The sequence below is a fragment of the Dasypus novemcinctus genome, chromosome 18 (genome assembly GCF_030445035.2).
Source record: "Dasypus novemcinctus isolate mDasNov1 chromosome 18, mDasNov1.1.hap2, whole genome shotgun sequence".
NCBI classification, from domain to species: domain Eukaryota; kingdom Metazoa; phylum Chordata; class Mammalia; order Cingulata; family Dasypodidae; genus Dasypus; species Dasypus novemcinctus.
In genome coordinates, this window is record NC_080690.1 from 81364386 (window position 1) to 81383974 (window position 19589).

General features: G+C 41.2%; 1 protein-coding gene across 1 annotated transcript in view; it reads right to left on the bottom strand.

The window, feature by feature from the left end:
- The window catches only part of NLRP5 (NLR family pyrin domain containing 5), a 30843-nt gene extending 23145 nt beyond the window's left edge, over positions 1–7698 (bottom strand). Inside the window, 4 exon segments of the mRNA XM_071209015.1 lie at positions 5099–5176; positions 6998–7290; positions 7292–7346; positions 7653–7698. Of these exon segments, the coding sequence (XP_071065116.1) occupies positions 5099–5176; positions 6998–7290; positions 7292–7346; positions 7653–7698 (472 nt within the window).
- Between the last annotated feature and the right edge of the window lie 11891 nt (positions 7699–19589).

The window sequence follows — 19589 nt, forward strand, 5'->3', positions numbered from 1 at the left end:
GAAGGCATGAGTGGCTGCCATATTGGACAGTGCATTGAATGTTACCATCACAGGAAGTTCTATGGGACAGCACTGCTCCAAACCCCACACTAGACAAGCAGTATGTAAACCCGAACGATCACATTGCTATGAGGAGCTTTAAAAAAACAGTGACACACATGTAGGCCATGGTCTGGTTAAACGCTAGCCCTGTAGGATGGGCATGCATCTCTATCCCCAGGCTGCTGTGGAGAGATACCTCCATACAGGGGGCTAATCCTGCTCTATGTAAAAATACAACCCTTGAAGCAGCTCAGATCCTGCTTGGAATTCCAATCTCTGCTGGGTAGTATCTGTGTGATTTGGGACAAGTTACTTCATTCTCAGGGCCTCAGTTTCCCCCCATGAGAGTAACAGCTCACAGGCTTGTGACGTAGATATAAGAATGTGTTCAACATTGGTCAGCAAAAATTAGAAGTAGCACCTATTATTATTATAGACCATAGTGCTTTTACTATATCTTGTTTTCATCCCATATCATAAACCGGAATTCTTTCGTGTATTCAATTATTGTCTAGTCCCTAGCTTACCATGGAAGCACCATGAGAAAAGTACCTTGTCTTTTTACCTCTGTACCTCCAGTCTCTTCCACAGTCTCTGACATGTAATGGGCACTCAATGACCTCAAAAGAATTAATGTGCTGGGTCCTTAATTTTGGTGGGATTACATTACCTTTAAGATGACAGGACTAGCAAGATTCTCTCTGCACAAGTGTATAAGCTGATTACTAACTTGTGTGCAAAGTCACATCAGTTCTAAGTCTTCAATATTTTGTATTGGGAAAAGTCATTAACAGACTTTGTATTTAAACAACAGGAAGCAGCCCCTGAGGTCCTAACCATCTCTACACATTGGGCCCAAGACCTGTGCATTTTCCTCAGACAGAGGATATGCTGTATTGCTGGATTGTAGGTTTTTATAGCCATAGGGAAACACCTGGAAGGCAGTCTGCAGTTGAACCCAGGGCCTCTTTGCCTCTTCAGCAACCTCTTCCTCATCCATGGATTTAATTATTCTATCTGTGCTGAAGAGTTCCAAGCCTCTCTCGCCAGTGCTGACTTCTTCCCCGAAAGCCAAGCTCTTAGGCTCTAACTCACTGCTTTAAAGGGATCTCATTCAGTACATTAAAAACTCACTTCAATCCATGCATCTTTTGCAAATTGATCTTTGACAGGGGTGCCAAGTGCACTCTGGGGAAAGAATAGTTTAACAAGTGATGCTGGAAAAATGATATCTACATGCAAAAGAATGAAGTTGAAATGCTACCTCAGACCATATAAAAATATTAACTCAAAATGAATATATGACCTAAATATAAGAGCTAAAACAAGAAGAAAATGGGAAATCATCATGACTTTGGATTTGGCAATCGATTCTTAGATAATGTCTTTTAAAGCATGAGCAAAAAAACAGTAGATTAAAACAAAATAAAAAACTTTTGTGCAAAGGACATTATCAAGAAATTGAAAAGACAAACTACAAAATGCGAGAAAATAGTTGCAAACCATAGATCTGAGAAGAGTTAATATCTGGAATATAAAGAACTCTTATAACTCAACAACAAAAAAGGCAGGGGAGCAGATGTGGCGCAAGTGGTTGAGTGCCTGCTTCCCACATCGTGGTCCCAGGTTCAGTTCCCAGTGTATCCTAAAAAACAAAGAAACAACAACAAGAAAACAAATGAAGAAACCAACTCAGGTGAGCTGATGTGCTCAGTGGTTGAGTGCCAGCTTCCCACATATGAGGTTCTGGTTCCTCAGGAAAAAAAAATACTTGAATAGAAATTTCTCCAAAGAAGATACATAAATGGACAATAAGCACTTGTAAAGATGCTCAGTATCAGCCATTAGGGAAATGTAAATCAAAACCACAGGACACCACTTCATACCACTAAGATGGCAATTTATAAAACAGAAAATAAGTGTTGGTGAGGATGTGGAAAAATTGGAACCCTCGTGCATTGCTCGTGGAACTTTAAAATAGTGAAGCCACTGTGGAAAACACTGAATTGTATGTTTTAAAAGAGTGACATTTATGGTGTGTGAGTTATATCTCAAAATTATATATCCTACCATAACCCACTGAATGGACTGGGGGAGAGTGTAAACTGCAAAGTAAACCATAATCCATGCTGTGCAGCAGTGCTCCAAAATGTATCCACCAAATGCAATGAACCTGCCACAATGATGAAAGAGGTTACTGATGAGGAGTGGGGTGAGTGGGGTGTGAGGCATATAGGAACCTCTTATATTTTTTAATGTAACATTTTTTGGTGATCTATGTATTTTAAAAAATACAATTAAAAATAAATTAAATCTCTCAAGCAACATTTCTTCAGGGAAGCTTGACCTTACTTTGACATAACCATAGCACCTTGGATATCTTTTTGTATATTTGACATAATTTAATTATTATATAATTCTAGACAATAAACCCCATGAAGGCAAAAAATATTTTTCTTACTACATTTCCATGATAGTTCTTCAAATGGCAGGTATCAAGTAAATACTCATTGACAGAAGGACTTAAGAAAATCACTATTACTAAAAATAATTTTGAACAAAGTACTTGACTATTCTTGGCTCTGGGTTTAGCATCTATCAAACAAACCTGTACTTGATGCCTCAGTTCACTGGAATTATGGGTCTTTGGAACTGATCTTCATAAAAGAGGGACTGGAGACTGCAAGGAATTTCATGTATGGCTTTGTCCATAGTACTGATCTTGAGAGCTCTTAGAAAGACCTTGAGGGTGAGCGGAAGGAAAGCAAAGTTCCTGGACAGCTCAACTCCTCATACTTCTTTCACCTAGCTCTGTTCTGGTATGGCAAAAACAAACTAAAGTTTACAAACCATATTTCTTTACCTTGTTCTTCTATTGTCTCTGCTTTCCTGGCACCACCTTGTTCTACTGGTAGTAAAACTTCTGCAAAAGAGAGGGGAAAAGAATAAAGTCCAACCTATTTATGGGAATTGGCCAGTGCAGAGATGTCAGATATCCACAAAATCCAAGAGGTAAGCTTTGTAATACCAGCTTTAATCTTCTATGTTCTATTTGGAACATGGCAATCGCTGGCATGTGAGTCAGAGTACACTAGTACATGGAGCAATAGAGTCAAATTTAGAAGGGATGGGTTCTGTTCTCATTTATTCTCTATTCTTTGAAGAGTCCTGGGCAAGTCCTTAAAATGAGGTGGCAAACATAATGGTTCAGAGCTAAGGATCTGGAGTCAGACATAGGGTTCAAGTGTGAAGTCTGTCACTACTTATGAGACCTTAGATTACTGGACTTACCCTTGTCTGCTCCAACTTACTTTACCTGTTAGCTTACCCCTTGACTCTTTCGGCTTAATAACTATTTATGTTGCTAATGGATGATGTATCAGTGAGCAGAGTGGGTAGGGAGTGGGAGTTGAATAGACACTGGACTCTGCCAGAAGACTCTTATAGTCATAATTCTATTCTTACTTAATGTTTTTAAAATCAGGTTGTCAAATGAGGTAGTGTAGCTTAATGGTTAAGCTCTCCAGGCACTGGAGTCAGATCTCCGGGCACAAACCCAGTCTGCCTTAATTCAGACAAGTAGGTTTTGGCATGCTGCTGCTAAGCCCCTGCGTGTCAGGTCTTTTACTGGACGACGGGAATGAGTTATTGCCACATAGGTTTTTTTTTTTTTAATGTATTTATCCCCCCCTCCTGCCCCCATTGTCTGCTCTTTGTGTCTATTCACTGTGTGTTCTTCTGTGTCTGCTTGTATTCTCATTAGGCAGCTCTGGGAACCGATCCTGGGACCTTCCAGAGTGGGAGAGAGGCACTCAATCTCTTGTGCCACCTCAGCTCCCAGGTCTGCTGCATCTCTTATTGTCTCTCCTCTGTGTCTCTTTGTTGCGTCATCTTGCTGCATCAGCTGTTCATGCGGGCCAGCACTCCTGCATGGGCCAGGTTGCCTTCACCAGGAGGCTCCAGGAATCATACCCTGGGCTCCCATAAGAAGCCAAATTGCTTGAGCCACATCTGCTTCCCCTACATAGGGTTCTTTTGAGAATTATGAAATAAAGCACTTGTCACAGTGCTTGACCTTATGTTCTTAAGTCATAGCACTTGTAATAGAATATTAATTTAGAGAGGTTTCCCAGCATGGCTGATGATCAGATCCCTGCTGTTGGAAATTTTGTATCGGTCCTACTTCCAAGATTAGTCTGTTAGTGTCTATATATGTCTTACCATCTATAAGCTATGATTTAGTAACCTATTAAACTTAGACACAACTTTATCGCTTGAATAACATAATGAAACCAGATTTCATCCTGCTAAACCTAGATTTACATTAAATTTTGAGCAATTTATAACCTTTGGGATTCTGGAACTCTGACTCCGATATCAGTTCCTCATATTTTAGCTTTGAGAATGCTTTCCTTCCACAGCTGGTTCAAAGCTGCATCCAAATAAGGTTTGGACTCTTCCTAGGAGCTAGATTTCATACCAACACTGGCTGCTGGAAGGTTATCAAGATATTGATGTCAATGTGGATAAAGGTAGGGAATGCATGCTGTCCATCCAAGCCTGCTTCTTCTGTCTTGTTTTCACTGATTTGATTTTGTTGGTTTGTCTCATCTCTTTCCTACTGAAGTGTAAGCTTCATGGACACAGGAGTTTTGCATGTACTTTGTCCATAAATGTATCACAAGTACACACAGCACTGGCTGGCATGTAGTCAGAGCTCAAACGTTTGGTGAGTTGTGTTGACTCTGGTTTCGTACCATCTGGCTCTCCCCACCAAGGCCTCCAAAGCAGATTATTAGGAGGGGGCTGTTCTAGTGGGATCAGGAAGTTGCCTAAACCAGAGATGACAGGAACATCACAAGTTATAAGAAAATCTTAAGACTACAAGGCTCTTGTGTACTTGGAATAAGACCAGTTGATCACATCTTCAGAATCTATCTGGTTAGCTAATTATAGGGTTCTGGACTAGAAAGAACACTGAAGTCCTGGCTCTAATGCTAGACATGCCACTATTCACCAAGTAGACTGCCCATTTTCCCACCACCCCTGAACTAACCTGGCTTCACTGCTTTGCTTGGTTCTTGGTCAATCTCTATTGGTTCAGAATCCTCTAGTATTGCATCCTGTGTATATTCTGCAACAGAGAGTAAAAGAATTGTCTCAAAGTTACAGGAATTACCCAAATCAGGATAGAGAGCCTGTCAGTTATCCAAATGGAGGTATCTTTAACTCAAGAGGCCCAACACTAACTCCTCCTCCCCAAGTGTACCTGCTGCAGACTAACACCTTTTCCAGAGATCTTCCAGTGATCCCCATCCACTTACGCATTTTCTACTTCTTTCTATCACTACCACCACCACCCTGCCCAGACTATGTTCATTTATCTCCCAGGATACCACATCCATTCACGACCTCTTCTGGGCCACTCAACACTTTAACAGCAATGATCTATTTTAAAAAAATGTAAATCTGGTTATTTTTACCTCAACACCTTTAAAGTTTGCTTAAGGTTGCTATTAAAATTGTTGAAGATTCTGTGTAACCTGGCTTCTAGTCCATCTCTCCAGCTTCATCTCCTGCCACATTCCCATCCATTCTCCATAGTCTAGCCAAGCCCTTTGTTACAAGCTCTGAAAGCCTACATTCTGCTACCTTTTGCTCAGAAGGTTCTCTCCCGTGCTCAATTAACATGGCTCACTGCTGTTCATTTACATCTCAGCTGAAAGCTTGCTTTTTCTAGGAAGTAATTCTAAACTTTATTTTCCCCTAGTCTGGAATAGGAACTTCTCTTGCATTTTCCCATGCCGCCATTTTTAAAAGTTGACTATCTCTCTTCCTTATAGCATTGAAAGTTATAAATCTCTGGCATCTGACATATGAAAAGTTAAATATATGGTAAATTGCTGTTAAATAATGAGTCTCATCTTTTCACTTATTAGCTCATGAAGTTGGTCAGCTTACAGATGTTGATAGAGCCTCTACTTAGCTTCTGCCATAGGGAGCTTATTTCACTGAGTGGTTTTGAGAATCAAGGGCAGGACACGTAAGGAGTGCAATCTAGTATTTATCCTGTAGTACTGACTCAGTAAACATCAGCCATTATTAAACTTTATAACCCTCATTTCCTGCAAATAAAGCCCAACATGTCTTCCACACAGGTAATTTTTGAAGCTCAGAAGGGATAGCTGCCCTTAAAATCCTTTGCAGTTGTATATGCTGAGCTATACCTAGGTGACTTCAACATACAGTTGTACCTGTAATCTCTTAGGTCAATTTTTTTGCTTGGTCTTGGGGCTCCTTTCCTAGCTAATTTTCTTTTTTTTTTCCCCTATCTAATTCTTCAGGCCACATTTGAAGATTTCTCCTGATAAAGGAGAGCTATTGTTTTTTTCTACCTTTATCCTAAACACCCTAAGATAATTACACAATTTGATCTAGGTCCTTTGAGGCAACTCTAAAATTGACCAATCTTTAGACCAATGCCTTGAGCCTCAGTCCCTCAGCCTGGGGTGAAAAAAAAAAAAATGAAGGGCTACCCCAACCATACAACTACAACACTTTTCTCAACAAACGAATCGATCTTTTCCCACACAGTACAGTTCCTTTACTAAGACGGTGAATCCAAGGGTCAGAACAGGAAGGGATCTTGCCCAAGCGAGTGGTAGCTTCAGAACCTAAGCCTAACACTTAGGATTCCAAATCCCATCTGTTAATGTCAACCTCATTCTGTACAGATGGACAGTACATCTATCCATTTCTTCCCCTTTATTGTTTCACAGGTGAGAAGCTACACTAATTTCTAGGCAGCGCTGGTGATCAAAGTTACTTCCAGACAGTTCAGGCTCACACAGCAGAGAAAGACTCAATTAAAGAAAATGAATTCTTCCCTGGTCCCATGAGAATTTGTGATCACCCCCTATCCCCCATCCCTAGATTTGCCCAAAGGCTTACTCACTTTTCATCTCATCCTTTGCTTTCTCAGAAAGTTCTGGCAGGCTCATCTTCTCAAAGATGTTAATAGATATCTTCCATGCAAGAGGTACCTCATAATATTCATGCAAGAGGGAGGCTAGACGTTCTGTATTGGCATTCATTACTTCAAACCACAGGAAGTGGCCTTTCACCAGTTCTGAAGATTCTTCCTTCAGTAATTCCTTAAATCTCTGAAATTCTTCTTTGTCTAGCTCCTTGAAACACCACTGCAGCCCATAGATGGAAAAGGATGGCAATATAATTTCTTCCATCTTGAGAACTTAAGTTTCGATAGGAAAGTAGATTCTTTGGTAATACGGAGCACGTGGGATCTATGGGAAGAGGGGTAAGATCAACAGGGAATCTTCCAGGAAATTCTCAGGTTCACACAACTAACCTCAAGAAACTCAACTACCAGGTCAGATGGCCCCTCTTTGGAAATGGTGTTTATGTGTGATGAATCTGGACTCAGATGGGATCTTCCTCCATAAGACTTTCATGCTAATGTGCTGGAGGTGCAGTTAATGTTGGGGTTTAAGATATATTTAGGGGATTTGAATCTCTGGACTGACAATGTGATAGCCAGGTCCTGAGCCTCAATAGACTCCAGCACTTACAATCTGTTTTACTGGACTTACCACACTCAGCTAAGATGGAGTTGAAGAAGGACAACCACCACACCATAGAGCCTAGAGTGATTACAACTGAAAGTGGGAGGATTGCATCCAGCATCCATGTGGAATCTGAGCCTCCTCTTGACATAGAGGTGCAATGGACACAACCAATCCAATGTCCACATAGAAGAGGTGGCATTGGATTGGGAAAAGTGGACATGGTGGCTGATGGGTATGGGGAAAGGCAGGAAGAGATGAGAGGTGGAGGCATCTTTGGGACATGGAGCTGCCCTGGATGGTGCTTCAGGGGCAATCACCGGACATTGTAAATCCTCCCAGGGCCCACTGGATGGAACGTGGGAGAGTATGGGCTATGATGTGGACCATTGACCATGAGGTGCAGAGGTGCCCAGAGATGTACTTACCAAATCCAATGGATGTGTCATGATGATGGGAGGGAGTGTTGCTGGGGGGGGGGGGGGGGGGAGAGGTGGGGTGGGGGGGGGTGGGGATGAATGGGACCTCACATATATATTTTTAATGTAATATTATTACAAAGTCAATAAAAAAATAAAATAAAATCCTATAAAAATACTAAAAAAAAAAAACTCGTTAGATGTCCAACATTCTCTGCTCCCTTTGTGATGTGTACTGACTGAAACCCTATTTACAGTTAATGGTTCTTCAAGACTTGAGACCTGCCATTATATCTGTCTGTTTATTCTGTACCAAGAATAAACCTGGGATAGTTTGTAGCCTGTATCCCTAGTTCCTAGGCAACACCTGGCATAGAGTAAGATTTGATATGTTTGTCAGTGAATGCTCTTGGCTACACTTGAGGAAACTGGTAAAATAGGTTACCAAAAGCCAGTTGAGTCTCACTGTTTCTGTTAATATTATAGTGAGTTATATAAATACATTAAACAGGTTTAGTTTAAAAATAAACTAATATTTACAAGTCATATCTGATAAGGGACTTATATCTAGATTTCTCACAGCAAAACTAAAATGACAACCCACACTTCCCCCAAAGAAGGTATACAAATAGCCAATAACCATATTAAAACATGTACAACATCACCAGCCATCAGGGAAAGAGAAATCAAGCCTACAATGAGATGCCATTTCACAATCCACTAGGATGGCTAGAATAAAAAAAGTAAGTATTAGCAAGGATATGTACATACTAGAATCCTTATACACTGTGGGTGGAAGGTAAAATGATGCAGCTGCTTTAGAAAAGTCCGGTAGTTCCTAAAAAGTTTAAAGAGTTACCATAAGAACTAGTAATTCTATACTTAGCAATATAACCAAGAAAAATGAAAACATGTCCACACAGACACTTGTACACAGATGTTCAAAGCAGTATTATTCATAATAGCCAAGAGGTGGAAACAGCTCAGATGTCCATCTGATGAATGGATAGATAAAATGTGTATAGTCATACCATGGAATATTATTCAGTGATAAAAAGGAATGATATATGGTTACATTATGCAACTGGATGAGTCTTGAAAACATTATGTTAAGTGAAGGAAGCCAGTCACAAAAGACCATAAATTGTCTGGTTCTATTTATATAAAGGCCCAGAATAGGCAGCTCTATAGAGACAGAAAGTAGATTAGTATTATCTAGGACTCAGGGTTCTGAGAACATGTGCAGGTTTTTTTGGGTGGTGATGGTGATTCTAAAATCAATTGTACTGACAGGTTACACAACTCTGAATCTATTGAAAAAACCATCGAGTTGATTTTTGACAAGAGTGCTGAGTCTACTCTTTGAGTAAACAACTGGACCTCTCTGAGGTGGGTGTAGCAGTTTGATATTATTGGTGAATTCCAAAAAGAAATATTGGATTATGTTTGTAAACTGATCTTCTTTTCTGGGCATATTAGATTATTCTGGATTCAGAGGTTTACTTGATTAGGTAATTATGTAAACCTCTTGTGGCAATAGGGCACTGATTCCCTACCCCTTGGTGGTAGGAATTTCAAAGACTGAACTAGTTTGACCCCAAATCTATGTCCTGATCTTCAGATGTTTCCAGAGTTACTGGAATTCAAGTATATTTTAGCCTCACCTACAGATACAAACTTAAAGGTACTTGTGAGAGAACTAAGTTGTGAGAACTAGGACACAGAAGTGGAGTGACAGAGAAAAAAACCAACCCACCACAGGAAGAAAGACCATCAATAAGGCAGAATGAAGATGCCACAGCCATGCCCAGCTGGTTACACGAGGAGCAGCCTGGAAGATGCCACAGCCACTCCCAGTCACACGAGGAGCAGCCCAGAAGAAAAGCAGCAGCATTAGCTGACCATCAGAACATGCCACAGCCCTCCACACTACCACAGAGAAAGCCACTCTCAATGGAGGTGCACATAGCACCATGAGAAAAGCTTTTTGCAAATGAGGACTAGATACCCTTCAGCAAATGAAACAGTTTTCTACTAGCAAGACCTAACAAATACACTTAATGGTGAAACATCGAAAAAATTTTATTTTTAAAAACAGAGCAGGGGTCAGCAAACTTTGGGTAAAGGGCCAGATAGTCACCTCTTCAGTTTTGTGGGCCATTTGGTGTCTTCGCCTCCACTGTTGTAGCCTCAAAGCAGGCTTAGAAAATATGCAGACCAATGGGTGAGGCTAGGTTCCAAAGGAAAGAAAAAGGCAGTGGACTAAACTTGGCCTCTAGCTCATACTTTGATGACCCCTCGCAGAGAATCAGACAAGGATGATTATATTCAGTTCTTTGCTTCCCACTCTAATTTAATGTATTCTGTAGCCAGTGAAAGTGGATAAAGAAATAAGAGGTATAAAAGTGGGAAAGGTAAAATATGAACATTTATAGGTAAGTCTTAAGTTTAATAACTCCAAGGAAATCACATGAAACGCTGTTAGAAAACATAAGTAGTCACTAACTTGGGCTGGTAACAAGCCTGATATTTCGCCCGAGTCCTAATAACCAGTTAGAAAATGCCATGAGAACTCACTGATGGCAATGACCACAGAGATAAACATGTGTATGATTTGGGAAAGTGAAACATCTGTTTTGAAAACATTAAAAATGCACTTAGGGAGCAGATGTGGCTCAAGCATTTGAGCGCCTGCCTGCCACATGGGGGTCCTGGGTTTTGTTCCCAGTTGCCTCCTAAAAACAAAAAACAACAAGCAAACAGATGAAAAAACCAAATCAGGGGAGCCAATGTGGCTAAGTGGTTGAGCGCCGGCTTCCCACATATGAGGTCCCCGGTTCAATCCCCAGCCCCTGGTACCTCAGGAAAAAAATGCCCCTGATAGATAAAAACCTTGATGTGGAAAGACAGATTATATACTTTAAATATCAGTTTCTTAAAGTAATCAATATAACATCCAAGAAGTCCTGTGGTATTTTTATTGGGACAAGAAGCTGATTAACATTCATACAAAAAGCCAAAAATAAGAAAATTCTGGAAAAAAAGTTTATTTTCTTTATTAATGTTTCTAAGAGAAGTCATGTTGTCCCAGGGTCTAAAAAGAAGGTATGCTAAATTTTAAAGTACTTGTATTCATGAATTTCAACTTCACATTTAACCTCAAACTAATTTACAGATGGAAGGACTCAACCAACTGTAGAGAGGAGGAGGGAAAAAGATGACTAATTCAACTCAGCACTCCCCAATGTTCCAAAATCCTTCAAAGCTCTCCTAAAAAATGAATGGGTGCAAATAAATTTGAAACATATGACAAAAAATTCACTACATAAAGAGCTCTTAAAAATCAATGCAATGATCAGTAGCTCAATTTATTAAAGTGAGCACAGGATTTGAATAGTTCAAAGAAGACTAGATATGGCTTCCAAATGTACTTGAAATCAACATTATTAATTACAGTATGATAAATAAGCATTACAAATGCTGTTCCATGTTTGACATTAAGCCAACAATATTCATAATGTTTTATTAGACACTCTTGTTGAGGGTGTTGGTGAAATTATAAACCAGTGCCATCTCTCTGGAGGGTAATTAGCAATATCTAGTTGCTTTAAAGGCAGATAATATTAGCAGAACCTCATTTGCAACCGCTAGACTAAAGACCACTTAAGTGTTGGCCAATAATGGTGGGTCAGTTGACAAAGTACCCTACATCCTTAAGAATGCGTAACAATCAGCACAAAAGGGGGCCTTGTCTGGAAGATGCTTGCGCCTGGACTACCTTTGAAAATGGGTAACTTGTTGACTGTGGGGAGTGGGGAAAGCGGGCAGGGGGAGTGGCATGAAGGAGTGTGCACAGGAGCCACACTTGCCTCCAAGGAGAGGACACGTTTCATTCTATAGCTTCTCACATGGTTTCTTTTCAAATTAATATGAAAAAGTGTCTCCCATGAAAAAAAATCAGGTTAGTAGAAGCTCGGAGAAATAAGTGCTTTTCACCCAAACTACTGAAGGGATTATTTTTACCATTACCCATCTATGGGAGAACAGACCAAAAAAAAAAAAAAAAGGCACAGATGAACCTAACTGATAAAGGAAAGTTGAAGTTTATGTGCTAGAGTACAAAACATGGAACTCGAGCCAGAAAGCAAGCTTTTCTGCACATTCCCATGTAATACGTAGGAAAGAGTTCACCATATTAGTGGTACAAGGAAAAAAGACTGATTTCCAAGAATGTGTTTAAAAAGTTACACATCTTAACTACCGTGCAATGAAAAGTTCCTAGTTTTATCCTAATTTAACAAAACACAACTGGTTACATGAGGATTTAGAAACAAAAAACTACAAGATGACAAAAACCCACCCAGCAAAATCCAAAACCTGTTTTGACCATTGGGTTAAGTGATAAAAGAAATTTAAGATTGCTATAAACACTTTTACAAACACACAATTCAAATTAAAAGTTGGCCTTATCCTGAAGCAAGCAATCCACTGAAGGGGTTAGAGAAAAAAGAAGACAACCATGGCAGTAAAAGGCAACAGAAAAACCTCAGCGGTAGGTAAAGAAATCAGCATGTTCTAGGAAGAGTTACTTTTAGGATGAGATGCCTGAGCAAGTTCTAAGAATAAGAAAAGGTAGGATGCTAAAGAGAAATAACAAGGGATACCTCTTTCCAAGTACCTCCTTAGCTTTACACAATCTTATCAAATATTCACATAAACATGGATATATAAAGAGTATTATCGTTCCCACTTTCCAGAATTGAAAGTTGAGGTTCTGGGAAACAGAAAGGCTTGCTGTTCCAGGAGAAAGCATTTTAAATGCATGTCTACCTGATTTTAAGTCTCTTCCTTTTCTGTTTCATCACAGAGTGGAAAATGATAAATCCTAAAGACAGCAGATGGAACTAGAAGCCAGGTGGAGTCTTGATCTTGAACTAGATGCTTCGTCCTGAAAAACTGGGGAGTGGGTGGGGAGCAGGGGCTAGGGTTGAGGCAAGGAGATTTTTCCAACCCAGGAAGGTCTGTAAATTGGAGGGATATACAGTAAGCCTGGTAGCCAATTCCTTTCTGAGGATCAATGACTTGCCAAAGCTTTACTTTGCCTCTCTCCTTTTAGACTTCCCACCGCTCCTGGTATACCTGTCTGCACAGGTGTCTTAAATGATTCAATAGAAGCAGGTAAGGTTATAGGGCTTGGAATCAATTAGAGCCAGGTTTGAATATTGATTCCCCCGCTTGCTATCATAGGCAGGGCATTTAGTTAACCACAACTCAGTTTACTCACTTGATCACAGGACAGTTGTCCTCACATTGCACAGCCCCTCGATAACTGTCAGTCAGCACGCTATTGTTTGCTGGCAGACTCACCCAGCATGCACCGTGCATTGATGTTCTTGACATTTGAGTCACAGCACCTCCACTCTGTCCTTTATTTCAGCACTAGAGTCTGGAGAGGTGGAAGGATTTACCTAAATTCCTCCAAACAGATGTATTTTGAAGGTGGACCTTTCAGGCTAAATGGGGAAATTGGATTTCACTCATTCAAAGGCTCCTTTGGAGCCTGGGCTCTGAGTAGCCTACAGGGAGGGACGGGGGCACACTGTGGAGCTTGATAAGTGAACTCTCATCAGGAAGAGACAGAAAAGGAGGAACAAAAGGTATTGGGAGCCAGACAGGAAAAAGTACCCACCAAATGGACTCCTTGCCTCCAAGGTCGGATCCCACTCCTGGACAAACTGGTGACCTCGGGTGGAAAAAAAGGCTGTGCCCAACCCCACACCCACTGGTGAGAGTCTCGGGCGAGTGCTGGACCAGTGACGTTGTCTCTGTCCATTGGCTGCCATGGGCTCCAAATCAGGCCCAGGGTAGAAGGAGAACACCTGCCTTCTGCACCTGTCGGCCTCCGCCCTTCCCACCGCCCCCCCAGGTGCGGGTGAAGATGTTCCTTGTAGGCTTCTCACACCTGTGCCCAGGATCTCTGGACGCACACGCCCTCACCTGGCTGTCCTGGAAGCAATTGTGCATGTGGGCGCACGGGAGAAGGCAGTTTTCCTTATCGTACAGGAAGTTGGCTTTTATAACCACTCTCTTGTACCATTACTGCTGCTGTTTGCTCAAGCTATTTTCAGTTCCCCATGATGCCTAGCACTGGCTTTTATCTCCTGGTAGGTTCGATATGCCTCCCCTTCCTCAGTGGCGTCAGCACCCCTCATGGCCCTGACTTTGACCCAATTCCTTGGACTCCACCATCTTTGGCGGGAGCATTCCCACGACTACATGCTGATGTAAACGTGGGACAGCAATACTTTCTCCTCAACTCCACATCCAGTCTTCTAAGTACTACCTCAATACCCGAGGCTGGAGGTCTCCCACGCATGGAAACATCAACATACCCAGTGCAAAATTTTAAATTCCAGGGCCCAGCTCAGATCTTGCTCCTGGTAAGCATTCCCATTTGTTATCAAATGAAGGATCTCCCCTCACATCCTTTCCTAAATCCCCTACCTTGGTTAATAGAGACAGCATTCACCAGTGTCTCAAGTCTGCAAATTAATGCTTGGTTTAACTCAGAGAGGATTTCGTTGACAGTACTAATTTCTTTTTTTTTTCTTTTTAAGATTTACTTATTTTTTATTTGTTCCTCTCCCCTCCCCCCCCATCCCCGTTGTCTGCTCTCTGTGTCCATTCGCTGTTTGTTCTTCTGTGTCTGCTTGCATTCTTGTCAGCAGGACCAGGAATCTGCGTTTCTTTTTGTTGTGTCATCCTTTTTTTTTTTTTTTAAGATTTATTTATTTATTTAATTTCCCCCCCTCCCCTGGTTGTCTGTTCTTGGTGTCTATTTGCTGCGTCTTGTTTCTTTGTCCACTTCTGTTGTCGTCAGCGGCACGGGAAGTGTGGGCGGCGCCATTCCTGGGCAGGCTGCTCTTTCTTTTCACGCTGGGCGGCTTTCCTCACAGGCGCACTCCTTGCGCGTGGGGCTCCCCCACGCGGGGGACACCCTTGCGTGGCACGGCACTCCTTGCGCGCATCAGCGCTGCGCATGGCCAGCTCCACACGGGTCAAGGAGGCCCGGGGTTTGAACTGCGGACCTCCCATATGGTAGACGGACGCCCTAACCACTGGGCCAAAGTCCGTTTCCCTGTTGTGTCATCTTGCTGCATCAGCTCTCTGTGTGTGTGGCGCCATTCCTGGGCAGGCTGCACTTTCTTTCGTGCTGGGCGGCTCTCCTTACGGGGTGCACTCCTTGTGTGTGGGGCTACCCTATGTGGGGACACCCCTGTGTGGCACGGCACTCCTTGCGCGCATCAGCACTGCGCATGGGCCAGCTTCACACAGGTCAAGGAGACCCGGGGTTTGAACCGCGGACCTCCCATGTGGTAGGCAGATGCCCTAACCACTGGGCCAAGTCCGCTTCCCAGTACTAATTTCAATTAATCACCAAGTCTTGACAATCACTTCATCTAAATATATTTGTCCCAGCTTAAAATTTGAATTATGAGTAATTCATGATTGCTCTTTTAAATCAGAGAAATAGAAAAATTATAAATGAGAAATTAATATCACTCCTTCTCTGTACATATATAAACAATACACATCCCCTCATCTCGTATATGTATATGTGTGTTCATAAATGAGCACATCTATCTATAGCTATCATCTATTGTCATCGCATTTACAGAATTGGGATAGTAGGGTATATTATATTGAACATTATTTTTCATTTTATAAGTATTTTTCTTATTGACAATAGTCTAAAACATAATTTTAAATGATACATCATAATATTTTACCATTGGATTTACTAATTAACAAAATTATCTTTCAATAGTTGTATCTTTAGATTATTTTAAATTTGCCAGTGTAATAAATAATATTGAATGAAGATCCTTGTATGTATTAATAAGTAGTTATCTCCTTCTGGTCTGACTTCTTCGAGATAAATTCTTAGAGTGGAATTAATAGATCAAATAGTATGAAAAAACAAAATTTTATTTTCCACCATAAAAGAACTATATATAATCTCCTTTGAAAAATTAATAAATATAAAATCCATAGAAGAAAAAAAACCACTTCCATTGCTTAGCTTAGAGAAAACCATTGTCAAAATTTTGCTATGCTTCTTTGATTCATTTATGTTGTATCGAAGTTTCATTTTACTAGATGCAATTATATGGAATGTAAACAAATGCATATGTTAGTTTAAAAAAAATCCACTTATTTTGTATTGTAAACATATTCAAAGCCCATTGTAGATAAGCTGGAGAATGTATCACCCTGGGATTGCCATTTTAACATTTTAAGATAACTTTTATTACTATATAAATGCACCAGAAAAGTGTGGAAATCACAAGCTATATAAAGCTTGATGAATTGTAAAGTATCCACAAAATGAAGAAATAGAGTGTGATTGTCATCTCAAAAGTCCTGCTCATGCCCCCAACTGACACTACTTCTACACTCTTCAAAAGATAACCTCTCTCCTGATTTCTTGGAAGAATTCTTGCTTTCTCAAAATGTTTGTGTGTATTACTTGTGCACGCATATTACACATGTATACCTGTGTTAATTTCATTCAAAGAGGCACAACATATCAACTTATCCCCTGTAAAAAAGATCCTCTGTTTCCACCAAGTGCAAGATTTGGGCTATAGTTAATAGTAACATTTTGATAATGCTCTTGCATAGTTTGTAACAGATGTCTCACAACAATGCAAGGTGGTGGTGGTGGTGGGGAGATGTATGGGAGCCCTGTATGATGATGTGCATGTCTATTTTATAAATTCAAATTTACTATACATTTATTATGTATGTTCATGTACAAATGATATACTTCAAGAAAATTATATAAAAAGATCTGTTTTATGATGTTGCTTTTCACATGATTAAAGGATCTGTAAGAGTAGATAACCACTTTCCCCCTCCCCACACTGGGAACATAAATCTGGACTGCTTCAAAAACAAAGAATAAATGCTTTTGTCACTAAATTCAACTTCATTCATTTCAGAAATATAAGTAGCATCTGTTTACCTTGTTGTGATTTTCTACCAATGTTTTGTGGTGTGAAAGGGGCCCCTTTGTATAAGGAAATAGAATTCCTCATGAATTCATAACTTTGAATCTATTAAAAAAAATCATAAGAATGGAGGCACTTGTCAGAGTCGTGGACCTGAAGGGTATCGGGAATGAAAGATAAAGAGAGATTGGGATCAGGGAATCTGAGAACATTGAAGCTTCAAGCTCATCTGACAAGTTTATTAATATCAGGGGCTTCTTTAGATACCCCAAGCAAACGTGAGAACCAGCAACTATTCTAGCTAACTATTCCCATTACCTCATTAATGAAAATATAGTGCACAGTGGATAAGATAGTAACTAAAGCCCAAGATGTTCTATTATGTTATTGAAACAAGTATACTCATAAATCTTGTTGCCCAGGTTACTTGAGATATCAAGTCTGGGTTCTGCTGGAATGTTATGTTTCCCAGAGAGATTAGCCACCTGCACGTATATCTCTAGGGACAGCATGACCCAGTGGTCAGAAAGTAACTTGCTACCATGGAAACAGCATGCCTTTGTTTCCTACAGGCACTTTTCAGAAGAAACAAGGAATTTCAGAGACTGAACTAGTTTAACCTCAAATCTATGTCCTGATCTTCAGATGTTACCGGATTTCAAGTATATTTTAGCCTTACCCACAGATACAGAATCTTAAAGGCACTTGTAAGAGAACTAAGTTGTGAGAACTAGGACTCAGAAGAGGAGTGACAGAAGAAAAAAAAAACTAACCCACCACAGGAAGAAAGACCATCAATAAAGCAGAACGATGATGCCACAGCCACACCCAGCCAGATGAGGAGCAGCCTGGAAGATGCCACAGCCATACACCCAGTTGGTCACACAAGGAGCAGCCTGGAGAACACCACAGGCACACCCAGTCACACGAGGAGCAGCCTGGAGGATGCCACAGCCACACCTAGTCACACAAGGAACAGCCTGGAGGATGCCACAGCCACACCCAGTTGGTCACACTGAATACTTTCACCTGCTTTCAAATTCAGATAGAGAAAACTATTCAGTGTGCATTCACATGTGCCTCCTTCTTTTACTGCATATTGTGTCTGTGACCGAGCTGCACTTCATTCATTTCCATTGCTGAAGAGTACTGAGTTGGTTCATACATCAAATGGCTGATGGACATTTGGACTGTTTCCACTTTTTGTATTACATGGGCAATGCCCCCATAAACACTCTTGCATGTGCATTTACACGCACCTGCTGAATGTATACCTAGGAGTTGAATTCTAGGTCAGAGGGCATGGATGTCTTCCATCTGTTACATCCTCACAGGTTTTCAAAATGCCTCTTCTAGTTTACACTCCCAATGGCTGCGTATGGGCGTTCCAGGTGCTCCACATCCTTGCCTACATTTGGTACGATCAGTGGCAGTTGTGCAGTGGTTTTGATTTGCTTTTCCTGATGGTTGGTGCAGTTGAATATTTTTTGTGTGTTTATTGGACATGTGGATAGTCTCTTATGTGAAGTATTTGTTCAAGTCTTTTGCATACTTTTCATTATTGATTTGTAGGAGTTTTACACATTAATTTTGGATATAATTCAGGTATATGTATTGAAAATATTTTCTCTGAATCTGTGGCTTACTTTCTCTGGTGAATGGATTATTTTTCATTCTGTTTAAGAACTATTTCCTTTCCTTGGGTCCTGAACATCTGCTATGTTAATTTTGAGAAGACATAATGCCTTTCCTTTCATGCTTAGATTTATGATATTCTTGGAATTAATTTTGAATGTGGCATGAGGTAGAGATTAAGATCCGTTTTCTTTTATATGTATGCCCAGTTGACTTAGCATTGTTTGTTGAAAATATCATCCTTTTCCCAATCCCCTGCAATGTCAGCTTGTCATAAACCAAGCGATCCTGTCAATAACCTGCTTATGAACGTGGCATCACCCATGTCATTCTGCAGCACTTCCTGAGGCCTCAAGATTCCTTTGGTGGCAAAAGTGAGCAAAGGAGCTAATGCAGCCTTTCCAGCAAGACCGTGTACATGCATCTCTGTCCATTCCAAGTACATGCGCACGACTTCAGATCCTCCCCCCAGGCCTGGAGAGCAAGCTTGCCACAGCTCAGATCCCATGGCTGTTTGACCTATTCAAGATGGCCCAGCAGGCGCAGCATCCACCATCACGGCTACCATGGGGTTAAGCCCACGGAGCGCCATCAGGACCCAGCTGGTGACTTACGCAGGGGTGTAACGGAGACCACCCCTGCAACTGTTAAGTCGGGGGCTGCACTGAGTTCTGGCGGCGCACCTGAGAGGTGGGGATCTGGGTTACCATCTTTGGCAGGTGGCTTCAGGGGCTTCCATGCTGGCCTTTACTTCACTGGCCAGGGAGTCCACGAGAAGGTCCATCTCGGTTACACTCTCAGGGGCCATGGGGGCGACCACATTCAGAGCCACTGGACCACTGAGAGGTGGGCTTGGGCTGAGGCTTGGTGTACTGCCTGTTCTCCAGAGGCCTCCT